We start from the raw sequence: 12,805 nt of genomic DNA, 5'->3' as shown, positions 1-12,805 counted from the left end.
CGAGGAAGCTTTGGCGCAGGACGTCCCAGTTGAGGTATGCGACTAGTTATTGTCATCATCTCGTTCCTCCTGATATTCTCGTCTATAGCATACTGACGCAGTGGGAGGTACAAAGCAGAAGCGCCGCAGTAGGCGACATGAGCTCTGGAAAGGCCTCCGAAATATGTTTTTTAATATTATCTTCTAGCCAAGTCCGTCGTCTGATTTCTTATCGTCGGTGTTCGCAATAGCACAATTTGGAGTTTTGGGAGGCATAGTGGGTGCATGGCGACCGGTTGAACGAAAATGGCAGCCAGCAATTACGAGGTAGAAATTGCCATCGCAGCCTTCCTTGACTGAGCTGGACTGATGCTCATTCCACCAAAGGACGCGCCCAATCCATCGTCATCTGACTCTCCCCGTTTAGAGGCAGTGATTGGTATGCACGAGCCGCCTCGTCCATGCTCCCAGTCATCAACTGTTGGACACTCTATCAGTTCATCTTCATCTTCATCCTCTTCTTCATCTTCATCGCCGATAGCCACCGTTGCCCACTCTCGATACACGCTTTGTATGTACTCGCCTGAGCGGGGTAGTTTGAAGGGATCAAAAGGGAAAAAAGTATGCAACTCCTGTGGGCCAGCGCTACCGGGTGCTACACCAGCAAATACAGGGTACAATGCTCGTTTGTTCGCCTCCAGAATGGAGAAGCAGTATGTGAAATCAGTTGCTCGCGCAATACGAGCAAATTGATGTACAACATTCTGAGAGCAGACCTATTTTGCAGCAGTTAGCCAAAGAAACTCCGCACTGATGACGCTTAGCAAACCTTGAGAGGGTTGAGATCAGATGTGATGACTCTCTGCACGACTCCTAGCTCGCTTATCCATGTCTTCCGCCCCACCTCTTGTTCGTCCGGTTCTTCCTGTAAGTCACGCCAACGGAAGCAAAATACCAGAAATACAGACTGGACAGCCGCATAAAAAACGCTGTGATTATTGCTAGCGGCATTGCCAGCCTCGACAGCATCTAAGTGTGCTTCAAGAAACGCGCATAGGACCTTAACGGCCCTCTGTGCGCCCTCACGATCAATAAACTGTGCGCGCGAGACAAAGCTCCCGATATAACTGCTCGCTGCCGCACGTTCCACGCCACTCGCGCTTGCGCTTCCAAAGAGGGCTTTGTCGACAAGTAGTCCAAGGAACAGGTCTGAGAACTCGGGATGAAGGGAAGCGTACCAGAAAAGGAGGAATTGAGTATATCGGGACTTGAAAGTGCGGAGAATAGATCTGTCGAAGATGGCTAGGAGAGTGTGGAATTGGATTGCGAGGAGGGTATGTGGCTCGTGCGATTGCGGGTCGCGATCGTGCGCAGTTAGTGGATGAAGGGAGGGAGAAGAAGGCACGAGGACGGTAGGTATGGATGAATGCAATTTGTTGAAGTGGTCAAATACGAGCCTGAGAATTGCGTCGAGTTTCGAGGCCATATCATGAATGTGTCTGGTGTCTGTGAGGGTATCTTCAGCACCGCCGTCTGACGATGCATCAGACGATAGGTCGCTCAGGCCATCGTCAATATCCTCCTCCTCATCAGAAGAGTCACCCTCCTGCCCTACTATGGTATCAAATGGATCAAATTCGAAAAGTTCGCTGTCCGTAGGTTCGGCGTCCTCAAGCTCTTCGAGCTCTACTTGAATCTCCACCTACGTGCAAATAACATTAATTAGGATCCAGCCGCCTGGAGAAAAGAGCGTGCGCTTACATCGACCATCAAAGCCCGATCCACGATAAGGCCTAAAACCCTCTCTGAAAGTTCGCTACAATACTTGGTTACACGCAGCAAATTTCGTATATAAGCTACATGTGCAGCTTGTGGCTGTCGTTTATGGGGGAAGTTTCGTACGAGGAGAGGAGCCAGAGATGACGGGAGAGTTGGTACAAGGTTTAAGAGATGTTCGAGAAGAGCATGTTGTCGATCATAGACCACACGTCTCGTTAAGGGTGTGGAGCCCTCTAAGTTGGAGGCGACAGCGAGAAGACCAGATTCTGCGAGTGACGCGTTAAAACTGCCTGAATATTGTTTTCATGGCGGTAGTAACTCACGATATGTGAAACCCATCGCTATCCTGTTGAGAACAAGCGATAGGTATTCTGGACGCGCACTTATGAGCATGCCAATGAATACGATATATGATTTGACGAAGACAGCATCCATGGTAGACCATGGTAGACGAACGATTGCCTCTACCAGTGGCGCGTGACGCCTCTCGAGGCGAGAAAGGACGTGTGAGAGTGCAGAAAGCCAGATACGGAGCTGCAGAGACGGCACGGTAGGTGCAAGCGTAGATTTATTTGGACTAAATTGGTCAACAAGGTCATCAAAATCTTTGCTATGCCCCTGCGCACGGGGATCAGCACGCGATCAAGTGATATGCCGCCACATACTCACATTAAGCTTCTCGCGTATGGCCTTATTCACGTATGCGAGGAACATGTCCTTTTTGAATTGTTCATCCTGCTTCACCCGCGAATTTGTCGCGATAGGGCGAGAGGTGAACAGTGGCGAGTCCGATGGCATGGATGATGAGGAGGCTTTGGTATACTTGTCTAGGGTGACCTTTTGGGTTGGCTCGAATCGCACGGAAGGTGAAAATGGCCCAGTCTTTGGTGCTCTTTGATTGAACTGGGAGAGTCTTGAATGCGGGTCCATCGTGACTGTTTATGACTGCTTCGCATCCAGTGTGCAGCTGTGCAAGATAAAAAACATCCTATTATTATTAATGAATTATTAATATTTTAGGTTATCCCAAGAATTGATGTTTATTCCAGTTAAGTCTCCCAGTCCTCATCGCCAACCACAATGTCTACCTCATTCTCGTCGGCTCACAGGCTCTATGTCAAGTCACTCTACCGTCGTATGCTGAAAAATGAATTAGACTGGGTTGTTCGCAGAGATATCTGGCGTGGTCGTGCAATGATGATTAGAGCCGAGTTTGAGAGAAACCGGTCAGTAGTGGACGTGAATTTGGTTGTCACTCTGGTCTAACTGGCAGATGGTGTTGTCATGTATCAGTGACGTGACTGAGCCTAGAGCCCTTGCCCAGATTCTTGAGAAAGCAGAGACGCGTCTCGCAAGCAAGTTGCATCCCGACCCTTACATCCGTGAGTCTCCGCGTCTCCGTCATATCACCTCCTCTAAAAAAAGTTTATTTTTCCTAGCTCCTTCCATGCCAGGAGGAACAAAGTGGTATGTGATGAACCTTTATTCTCGTATTCGTCCTTTGTTGACTCCAAAACTCATACAGGGAACGCAATATACCTGTATGTTGCATCTTTCCCTTTTGTGCTATTATCGTGACATTTCCTTCCACAGCCTACCATTGCTCCTTTATATGATCACACAGCTGCCGTACATCATTAAATATTGTATACCTGCTTCAGCATTCAATGCACTCCGTTGTGTTGAACACCGGTCATCTTGCTGTGTTTGCTGTACTGTCGTCATCTAATCCCTTTCTGGAACATCGGCATTTTCAGTAGCACGAGGTCTAACGTACTATCAGTATGACATGCACTAGTGATGCTGGCGTTGAACTCGTCACCCTTACCGAACGACTTGACGTTACGTCCACTGCTTACAGTCTCGAATACACTGATATTTGGACCACAAATGTAAGATTCACCAGTAACGACAACCCATCAATCGTCCTTTGATACCGCCGCATGTACATTCTACTCACAACCATTCCGTGTCCTTTTTTTACTTACAATGCACATCCCATCCCAGAGCACTGATCAGATTCGCTGATCGTTCGGGTGCCGACCGGAAAATAGGGTATCGAAGACGCTCCTTTATCTTCCGAGGGCCATTACAAGTGTCGAAATTATATTGGTCGCTGCAGCGACAGACTTCGCCGATATGGAATCCATGACTTGTGTCCCTACCAACAACATTCTCCAGTAGTCAAGTGCGGGCGAGGCACAACGAGACCTCCTGTGCTGTCAGCAGGCCGATGTTGATGGTGGTTTGAAAGATGGCTAACTCCTCGAGAGCGCTTTGTGTGCTAGGGCCGATTGTCAGTCCGTCCACGTTGGATGTTACGAAGAAGTTAACAAGGAAGAGGAGCAAATGGTTGAACGTGCCCGGCCCTTTTTGGATGTCGTCAACTGCTGCCTTAGAACATTCGAATCTGCGATGTCGTGATCTTTAAACCATCCTTGAATTCGGAAGGTGGAAAATGGCGGCAGGAGAGAGATGTTATCGCAAGAGTGGCTACCTCGCTCGAGATGTAATGGCTAATGCTTCATGTCATCAATAATAGGAAGCCTCATCGGGCAATGCAGAGGACCCCATCTCTAGTCATCCACCGGAAGCGAGTCAATCGCGAAAGGACAATTTCATCGTCTGCAAGGGTCCCAAGGAAAACAAGATTGGATTGATAGAAAATATTTTATAGCTGAGTAAGCCCCAGCAGTTCTGAGCTGGGAGAACGCTCGGGAACCTGATCTGTTAAGACACAGGGATACCACGGTGGGCTAGTAGAACTCTGCAAAGTATAAAAAGATGACAGAGCAGAACCTCTGCCATCTGTTATACTGTGCAGAGACATAACAAATATGGAACTAAAACAGTAAGTACGTATCCTGGATGCTCGATAAACGAGGTAGAATTGGTCTGTGCCTGGATTTAGCCGTGCCACTCAACCTGAAGGACAAGCCGTTGTGAGTGCATTTTGACTGGGCAAAACGAGCAAGATCATCTGATGATCCATTTACTGATATATTACTACAGGCGTAGCAAGGTGACCATATGCCTTGTTATTTTGCTAACTGCAACCGTCTGCTCAAGGGCTGGACCGGCCTGAACAGAACGACGATGTACAGAAAATGATAAACTCATACTTTTGAGAGGGTGAACTGTGCTTCGGGCACGGGCCAGATGAGTCATAATGTGTGGAGTGTTGCATATACAGATCTTGCCACTCCTATGGGCGATTATCGTGTGCTAGCTGGCGTCAGTCAGACGAGAGGATAGGGTAGTTGTGAGCCTCGGCCTCAAATGAAGCGAGAATTCAGAATTTGGCAGGTGCGCACCACTGGCGAGGTCGTCGTCAGATAAACTGGCGAAAAGTTTTGTGTGCCCTTCGAACTCAACGGAGCTCTTTGACCTGCTTAATATCCTTTTAACAGTGCGTCGAGCCTCAACGAACGTAAAAGTCAAGTGGTCGATGGTTGCGTGCGTTGAACAATCAAAGTCAGTCAAATCCGTTTATCCGGTGGCGTATCTCCCCTTGTGACTTGCTTCTAGAAAGGAAGGGAACTCGGCGAAGCCACAAACGACATTTTTTATCAATGACCTGAAAGGGCCGGTTTGGGTTGAATATACTGCCCTGCAATTGCCCTGAAAGATGTTTCACGAATCATCAAAATTTTGGAACGACTGTCTTCTTTCTTCGATATGTCGACTCATAGATAAGTAATCGACAAGAAGCATTCGATCATTCTCAGCTGATTTATTATACTCCCGTCACTGCGACGGGCGCCCACAAGCGCCCACAGGAAGCATTATTCAACCGATTTGAAAGAAAATAAACCGAAGTTTTGGCAGGTAAGATATTGTCAACAGCGCTACTCTCAGCTGAGTTCAACCGCCAACCGAAACAGACAAGCATTGAGTACCAGTGCACGCTGTCTCCTCTTCTTCAACCAACAGTGATGATTTTCAGTGTCTCAAATGCAAGGCACGCCAAGGTACAAACGTCCGTTGTTCCCCGTACGCTAGGGAACGGCTGGGCCAGGCAGGAAACTATTGCGAGAATCATCTCGTGAAAGACACTGCACCTCTACAGATGCGTCGCGTCAGTGAATAAAGGTGCCTTAATCCTTTGACATCCTCTTCATGGAGCTACTAATACGAAAGCTCAGAACCGGCAGAGCCAGCCAGTGGTACCAAAGTAATACCAGTACAGGCTATAAGTTACTCCTACGATATGTGTATGGTGAAATTAGAGTTAAAGTAAAGTTGTCTCGTCAAGGCGTCTTCTGTTGACTCGAGCACTGTCATGGTTGTGGGTGTTTGGAGCGATAACAAGACGAGTGTACCGAATAAATAGAATACAGCAAGATGAACCCAGAATTTTGTCCTGCATGCCCAACAGCTTATCTTGACCTCGGATCAGCCGAGTCTGTGGATATTCGGAACACTTATGCTGATAAGATGATCAAGCGACGCGTGTTATTTGACACTGCATTGCGGTGCCATGAATCGACAAATAGTCTTACATTCTCTCCATGTTCGTCCACAATATCGATGTAGCGTTCTTTGTCTCATGTTGAGTGTACGTATCACAGTCACAGATAAAGTGCAAGAGTGATCGGTTCTACCGAAAATAATTAATTGATACAAATGGGGTATGTAACACAGCCAGCCATGGAACGACGGCGGAATATTCATCAAAATTGCTAAAAATCCAAGGATATTAGCTGGACATCTCTCGGAGTGAACATGCATACGTACTGGGACTTCCACCCACCATCCCGGTGAGCGCTTAAGCTTGTCCTCCAGGGAATGCACTTGACTTGGCGTGGGACAGGTTGCCTCTGGTTCTGTATCCCTCCACAATACCAACACCAGCACCTCTCCTGACGACACACACTCCGAAGGGATGGTCTTCGAGTCTCCAACCACCTTTCCACATGCCATAGTGCAAACGCGAAGACGGAGAGATAGCTCGATGAAGGTAAGTGAATTCGCGGCGAGGAAGAAGTCGTTGTCTGGTAAAGTTTCGTCTGGCTGAATATGATGGAAAGCAATGGTACCCAGGTGCCAAAGTTCCTTCTTGATAATAGGGAAACCAAATAGCTGACGATTGCCGCATGGAGCCCGGGGAGGCCTCACGAGAACGTACTGAGATACGTCTGAGCTGTATTTAGAGGGCACCCATTGCACCGCGGTAGGCATTTCTTGTGAGTCAGAGATCTTTGGACAAGATAAGTGATAGTACACGTCAGATAAATGAAGGTCGACAAGGCACCCACCTGAAGTCTTCTCAGACTTCGTTCTAGTTGGCTTGCAGTAGAGGGCATTTTCGAGAAGTGTTTTGTCAACGAATAAAACGAATAACATGCGCAATAAGTGATACTTTGGCAGACGCCCACGCCACTGGCCCACTGATGCTGACTGGACGCCAATTATGCACTTGGGTTTCGAAGTAATCTGAAAGGGGTTTGGCTCGATGGGGGTATATGTTGCCCTGCAAGATGTTTCACGACTCATCAAAATTTTGGAACGACTGTCTTCTTTCTTCTATATGTCTGTCTGACTCGACTTATAGATAAGTAATCGATCCAATCATTCTCAGCTGATTTATTAACCTCCCGTCACTGCGACGGGCGCCCACAAGTGCCCATAGGAAACATTATTCAACCGATTTGAATTTAAAAAAATCGAAGTTTTGGCAGGTAAGATATTGTCAACAGCGCTACTCAACTGAGTAATTCAACCGCCCAATCGAAACAGACAAGCAGTGAGTACCAGTGCACGCTGTCTCCTCTTCTTCAACCAACAGTGATGATTTCAGTGTGCACGATGTTTTACACACCACATACGTGTGGATGCCAGAAGGACTCAAAGTTTGTCCAATGCGAGGCACACCAAGGTACAAACGTCCGTTGTTCCCGGTACGCTAGGGAACAGCTGGGCCAGGCAGGAAACTATTGCGAGAATCATCTCGTGAAAGACACTGCACCTCTACAGATGCGTCAGTGAATAAAGGTACCTTAATCCTTTGACATCCTCTTCATGGAGCTACTAACTTGAACGCTGCAGAACCGGCAGAGCCAGCCAGTAGTACCAAAGTAGTACTAGTACAGGCTATAAGTAACTCCTACGATGTGTGTATGGTGAAATTAGAGTTAAGGTGAAGTTGTCTCGTCAAGGCGTCTTGTACGTCTTCTGTTGACTCGAGCACTGTCACGGTTGTAGGTGCTTTGAGCGATAACAAGACGAGTGTACTGAATAAATAGAATAAACCAACATGAACCCAGAATTTTGTCCTGCATACCCAACAGCTTATCTTGACATCAGATCAGCCGAGTCTGTTGATGATCAAGCGACGCGTGCCGCTATTTGGCACTGTATTGTGGCGCCATGAATCGACAAATAGTCTTAAGTCATTCTCTCCCGAAGTGTTCCTTCACATTGATATTGATGTCGAGTGTACGTATCACAGTCACAGATAAAGTGTAAGAGTGATTGGTTCTACGGCTTCTACCGCAGAAAATAATGAATTGGTACAGATGGGGTAGGTGACACAACCAGACATGGAACGATGGCGGAATACTCATCAAAATGGCTAAAAATCCAAGAATATTAGCTGAACATCTCTCGGAGTGAAGATGCATTACGCACTGGGACTTCCACCCACCATCCCGGTGGGCGCCCAAGCTTACCCTCCAGGGAATGCACTTGACTTGGCGTGGGACAGGTAGCCTCGGGTTCTGTATCCCTCCACAATACTAGCACCAGCACCTCTCCTGACGACACACACTCCGATGGGATATCCTTCGAGTCTCCAACCACCTTTCCATATGCCATAGTGCAAACGCGAAGCTGGAGACATGATTCGAGGAAGGCAAGTGAATTCATGGCCAGGAACGAGTGGTTGTCTGGTAAAGTTTCGTCTGGCAGAATATGATGGAAAGAGATGGTTCCCAGGTGCCAAAGTTCCTTTTTGATAATAGGAAAACCAAACAGCCGTCGATTGCCGCATGGAGCCCGGGGAGGCCTCACGAGAACGTACTGAGATACGTCTGAGCTGTATTTAGAGGGCACCCATTCCACTGCGGTAGACATTTCTTGTGAGTCAGAGATCTTTGGACAAAATAAGTAGTAGTACACGTCGGATAGATAAAGATTGACGAGGCACTCACCTGAAGTCTTCTTAGACTTCGTTCCAGTTGACTTGCAGTGGAGGGCATTTTCGAAGTGTTGTGTGAGTGTCAACGAATAAAACGCACGCAATAAGTAAACTTCTTTGGCAGATGCCGGTACGCTAGGGAACGGCTGGGTCAGGTAGGAAACTATTGCGAGAATCATCTCGTGAAAGACACTGCACCTCTACAGATGCGTCAGTGAATGAAGGTACCTTAATGCTCTGGCATTCTCTTCATGGAGCTAGTATTAACACGATGGCTGCAGAACCAACAAAGCCAGCCAGTAGTAGTACCAAAGTAGTACTAGTACAGGTTATATGTTATTTACATGTTATTCCTACGATACGTATACTATGAAATTGAAGTTAAACAAAGTCTCGTGAAGGTTTCTGTCTTGTATCTCTTCTGATAAGAGGTTCGAGAGAAGACAACCCTCGAAAATCTTACTGAGTCGGCGTGCCCTCAAGCACTGTCGCCAGTGCGGGAGCGACAAAGAGCCGAGTGCACTGAATAAATGGTATGCATACAGCAAAATGAGCACGGGATTTTTCCTGCAACCTCACAGCTGGCTAGCGGAGTCTGTGAATACTATTCAGAACATTTACGCTAATACTAGCCTAGAATATCAAGCCATGCGTGTTATTCACTGTGCAAATATTGCTTCCTGATTCATTTCATACCTCTCACTGCTGCTGTCACGTACGACATGCACTGTGACATTATGCAGGATTGCTCGCAAGGACTTCAGGCAAAAATGCTTTCCACTATGCGATCGAAAAATCGAACAGTACATTCAGTAGACTAATTGTCTCAGAACCACGCCCCCTCGACCTGTCGTCTCACGCAGCTGCGCAGGCAAAGTAGCGAGCTCCTTGTTCTTCTGCTCAGCACTCCTACACAGCATCGCATTCTCGAAGTCGATCAACGTGACAGTTCCGTCTGACGCCACAACGAAGTTGTGTTTGTTCAGATCCCCGTGAATGATGTCTAGTGCATGCAGGCGCTGTAGCACATCACGACATCCCTGTAAGTCTTCTGGACCAGCTGGTCGTCCGTGCAATTGTTCTACTAAGAACCCTATCACCCTATCACCCTCGACGATGTGCCCAAGGAATGCTGGGCCCACATCACACCCGTCGATCGCTCGATACGCTGCGGTTTCTCTTTCCATCCGCGGGATCTCAAAATCAAACCTGGCAATCTTGGAGACCACTGGCCTCGAAGCGTACTGGACGACCCGAACGCGTGGGGTCATGAATTTTACGGAGGGTAGCGAGAGGGCATCGACTCTGTTTGAATGCCACTGCTCGCGCACTTCTGGTAGTGTGGTATTCGTAGGCTGCACAGTGGGATTGCCATCGGATCCCCGCGCCACACGCGCCTCGACCCAATTGCCTGGCGGCAGATGTGGCAGGAGGGGGAGTAGGTCCATAGGGAAGGACAGCACATCACTAGGGAAGGTTCCCGGTTCGATGGTGATATATTTCACTTGACTGCCTACGCGCAGGCGATATAAGCTTTCCTCAACATCGGAATGTAAAGTGTCCACAGACATCGAAAGAACTTCCTGTGCAATTGTGTTTGTAAATCCGGTTATGCGCATGAGAGGGATTAGAAATTTCGTTATTACCATGTCGAGGGTAGAAGTCATCAGGTCCGCGTGTCCCATCTATGTTGACCATGTCACTGCCTGCAATGTTGTTGAAGGACTAGATGATGCACTCACTATATACGACAATGATTAGAAGGAGGAATGCCTGTCTGCCTGTCGTCTATGGTCTAGGACTCGATAGTATGATTGTGAAAATGTTGTAGTCGCGATGCGACGTTGATTTTCAGCCGTTGGGGCTTGTTCCGTTGAACTATGTGAACGAATAAAAGTCGATTTACAGCTGTTTTAGTAAATGATGGCAGTGGCGTCGTTTTTTTATTGTATAATAAAATCACCCAGCTAGATCAGTTTATCCAAATTGGCGGGGCCAAGGTGGCGCAGATTCTCGGTTAATTACAGCTGGACGGACAGCCCAGGGGCACAAGGAAGCCTTAATCTAACAAACAAGAGGACTCTGTAAAGATACAACGTGACAAACCAGCATATGATCAATTCAACAACTTGAAGGGGTTCCAGGTTTGTTCCCAGGCTGTCCTGGAGGTTCAGTGAATCTCAAACGGAACGATCGTCTTCCTTCTTCCATATGTGACCTAGTGCTGCCGCCGTTCGGTCAGTGGTTCGACATACAATGCAGGACCAGACCCTGGGTTCTTCGTTTGGGCAGTCTTGGATCGCCGTCGGATCTGTTCGGACGAGTCTGAACCATCACTGTAAGTTTATTTACCCTTCCGTTCTGTGACTCATGATAATCAGTTTTGTGATTTTATGATAAGTTGATATGCACTCTATTCAATATCTTACTGTTGCTCACATCGCAAAAGACTACCTTGCTATACAGGGGTCTGCGGTTGTATCTGAATGGCCGCATCGGCATCACCGGGACCACATGCCATAACTCCTCGCTGGCAACGACATTCGAGGCACTTCAACCGTTGAAGAGTGCATACCATCAAGGTCATGTCTCAGCAATGGTGCAAGCTGAGCTCGTTGCCCTTCAAAATATTGTTGTTAATAGTTGATCATAACCTACAGTTGTTTGTAGATCTCTTGGCAAATTTTGCAAATTATTATGTCGCATTCAGTGATTCGAAGTGGTCCGGCCCAGAGTCCACCCTACTTGTGTGAACTAGACCAAGGTTTGGTTCTCGGTCCTCAGTTATCTTGAAAAAACTGGACGGAACCGAACTTCGGCAACACTAATTACAATGCCTGTGTTTGACTAGGTCGGACTAGATAAGCAGCCATCAATCATCAGGGGGTTGATCTATTAACCTCCCTACGCCACAGTGGCGGGCGCCCACTGGGCCGAGCGCTCATAGGAATATCGATGAGCAGTCATCCAATTTGAAAAGAGGTTTTAGTGGGTATAAATTGTGAGTAGCTACGTTACTCTCAGTCCAACAAATCTTAACCCACAATTCATCCGCAACACACTAGCAGTGAGCACCAGTGCATGTCTCCTCTTTGTCAGAATGGTCACCAACAGTACTCGATGATTTTCCCAGTGTGCACGATGTTTTACATATCTCATCCCTGTGGATGCCAGAAAGACTCGGAGTTTGTCCAATGTCAGGCTCGCCAAGGTACAAATGTCCGCTGTTCCCCACACAACAGGGAATTGCTGGCCATTTCAGCACACTATTGCAAGAATCATCTTGTGGCAGAGACCGCACGCTTACAGATGCATCAGTGAAGGTACCTTAATCCTCTGACATCCCCTTCATCGACCTACTAATGTGAATGCTGCAGAAATGGCAAAGCCAGATTGTAGTATAAGTTAGAACCCGCTGGCACTAGCCAATCTATAAAACCGACTACGGGAACGATGTCAAAGAGGTGTTGTGCATTGTAAAAATACGGAATTTACTTGTCACTCGCTTCTCGTTGCAAACTTCACTTTCTACACCTAACAGCGGATGCGTCACAGTGCAGCACCATTTCATGAGCGATCCGTGTATGTCCTGGTGGAGCGCCGCAAACATGATATTGATAAGTAGCTGTGCAGCAGATCGGTCATCCTCTTCATGGAGCTACTAACGCGAAGCCAGTACAAGTGCTACGCTACGTACATAGCATTGACTGGCTCTGGTTAAGCTCATAATTGACTTGATACTTACAATGATTCTGCTACTACGTGTTCGACACACAAGACAGCAGAAATTCAGTAGTCTGGTCATAGTAGAAGCCCTGATCGATGATCATGGGTACCCCTTGTACTGGACAGTGAATATCTAATTTAAATTCCTCAATCTTTCTCCCTCAGCATCCACGATAAAAACAC

The 12,805-nt window shown here is 47.4% G+C and overlaps 6 protein-coding genes across 6 annotated transcripts; 2 read left to right on the top strand and 4 right to left on the bottom strand.

Moving 5' to 3' along the window:
- Positions 1 to 264: 264 nt before the first annotated feature.
- Positions 265 to 2,740, bottom strand: DFJ58DRAFT_362311 (RNA polymerase I-specific transcription initiation factor RRN3). The gene is made up of 5 exons (XM_041380021.1): positions 2,428 to 2,740; positions 2,082 to 2,376; positions 1,741 to 2,024; positions 809 to 1,681; positions 265 to 755 (listed from the first exon to the last, which is right to left on the bottom strand). Exons 1-5 carry the CDS (start codon positions 2,686 to 2,688, stop codon positions 300 to 302), a joined length of 2,169 nt encoding a protein of 722 aa, XP_041249843.1. The 5' UTR covers positions 2,689 to 2,740; the 3' UTR covers positions 265 to 299.
- An 83-nt stretch (positions 2,741 to 2,823) lies between these two features.
- DFJ58DRAFT_758851 (NDUFB9, NADH-ubiquinone oxidoreductase) lies at positions 2,824 to 3,649 on the top strand. The gene is made up of 5 exons (XM_041388315.1): positions 2,824 to 2,984; positions 3,052 to 3,140; positions 3,198 to 3,225; positions 3,284 to 3,299; positions 3,352 to 3,649. Exons 1-5 carry the CDS (start codon positions 2,839 to 2,841, stop codon positions 3,397 to 3,399), a joined length of 327 nt encoding a protein of 108 aa, XP_041249842.1. The 5' UTR covers positions 2,824 to 2,838; the 3' UTR covers positions 3,400 to 3,649.
- Positions 3,650 to 6,265: 2,616 nt separating this feature from the next.
- DFJ58DRAFT_741399 (uncharacterized protein) lies at positions 6,266 to 7,293 on the bottom strand. The gene is made up of 2 exons (XM_041387142.1): positions 6,496 to 7,293; positions 6,266 to 6,440 (listed from the first exon to the last, which is right to left on the bottom strand). Exons 1-2 carry the CDS (start codon positions 7,252 to 7,254, stop codon positions 6,432 to 6,434), a joined length of 768 nt encoding a protein of 255 aa, XP_041249841.1. The 5' UTR covers positions 7,255 to 7,293; the 3' UTR covers positions 6,266 to 6,431.
- A 65-nt stretch (positions 7,294 to 7,358) lies between these two features.
- Positions 7,359 to 8,031, top strand: DFJ58DRAFT_758839 (uncharacterized protein). Its single transcript, XM_041388314.1, has 3 exons — positions 7,359 to 7,504; positions 7,559 to 7,752; positions 7,807 to 8,031. Coding segments are annotated over exons 1-2 (189 nt in total). The 5' UTR covers positions 7,359 to 7,503; the 3' UTR covers positions 7,747 to 7,752; positions 7,807 to 8,031.
- A 129-nt stretch (positions 8,032 to 8,160) lies between these two features.
- DFJ58DRAFT_362263 (uncharacterized protein) lies at positions 8,161 to 9,210 on the bottom strand. Its single transcript, XM_041380020.1, has 4 exons — positions 9,095 to 9,210; positions 8,910 to 9,042; positions 8,389 to 8,850; positions 8,161 to 8,332 (listed from the first exon to the last, which is right to left on the bottom strand). Exons 2-4 carry the CDS (start codon positions 8,955 to 8,957, stop codon positions 8,324 to 8,326), a joined length of 519 nt encoding a protein of 172 aa, XP_041249839.1. The 5' UTR covers positions 8,958 to 9,042; positions 9,095 to 9,210; the 3' UTR covers positions 8,161 to 8,323.
- Positions 9,211 to 9,655: 445 nt separating this feature from the next.
- Positions 9,656 to 10,977, bottom strand: DFJ58DRAFT_758836 (uncharacterized protein). Its single transcript, XM_041388313.1, has 3 exons — positions 10,639 to 10,977; positions 10,543 to 10,581; positions 9,656 to 10,479 (listed from the first exon to the last, which is right to left on the bottom strand). The coding sequence occupies exons 2-3, from the start codon at positions 10,579 to 10,581 to the stop codon at positions 9,706 to 9,708; spliced, it is 813 nt and encodes a 270-aa protein (XP_041249838.1). The 5' UTR covers positions 10,639 to 10,977; the 3' UTR covers positions 9,656 to 9,705.
- Positions 10,978 to 12,805: the final 1,828 nt, after the last annotated feature.

The sequence above is a fragment of the Suillus subalutaceus genome, assembly GCF_016647625.1.
Source record: "Suillus subalutaceus strain FC151 chromosome Unknown DFJ58scaffold_5, whole genome shotgun sequence".
Classification (NCBI taxonomy): domain Eukaryota; kingdom Fungi; phylum Basidiomycota; class Agaricomycetes; order Boletales; family Suillaceae; genus Suillus; species Suillus subalutaceus.
Note: the sequence above shows the minus strand (reverse complement) of the source record. Positions and strands in the feature narration are given on the sequence as shown.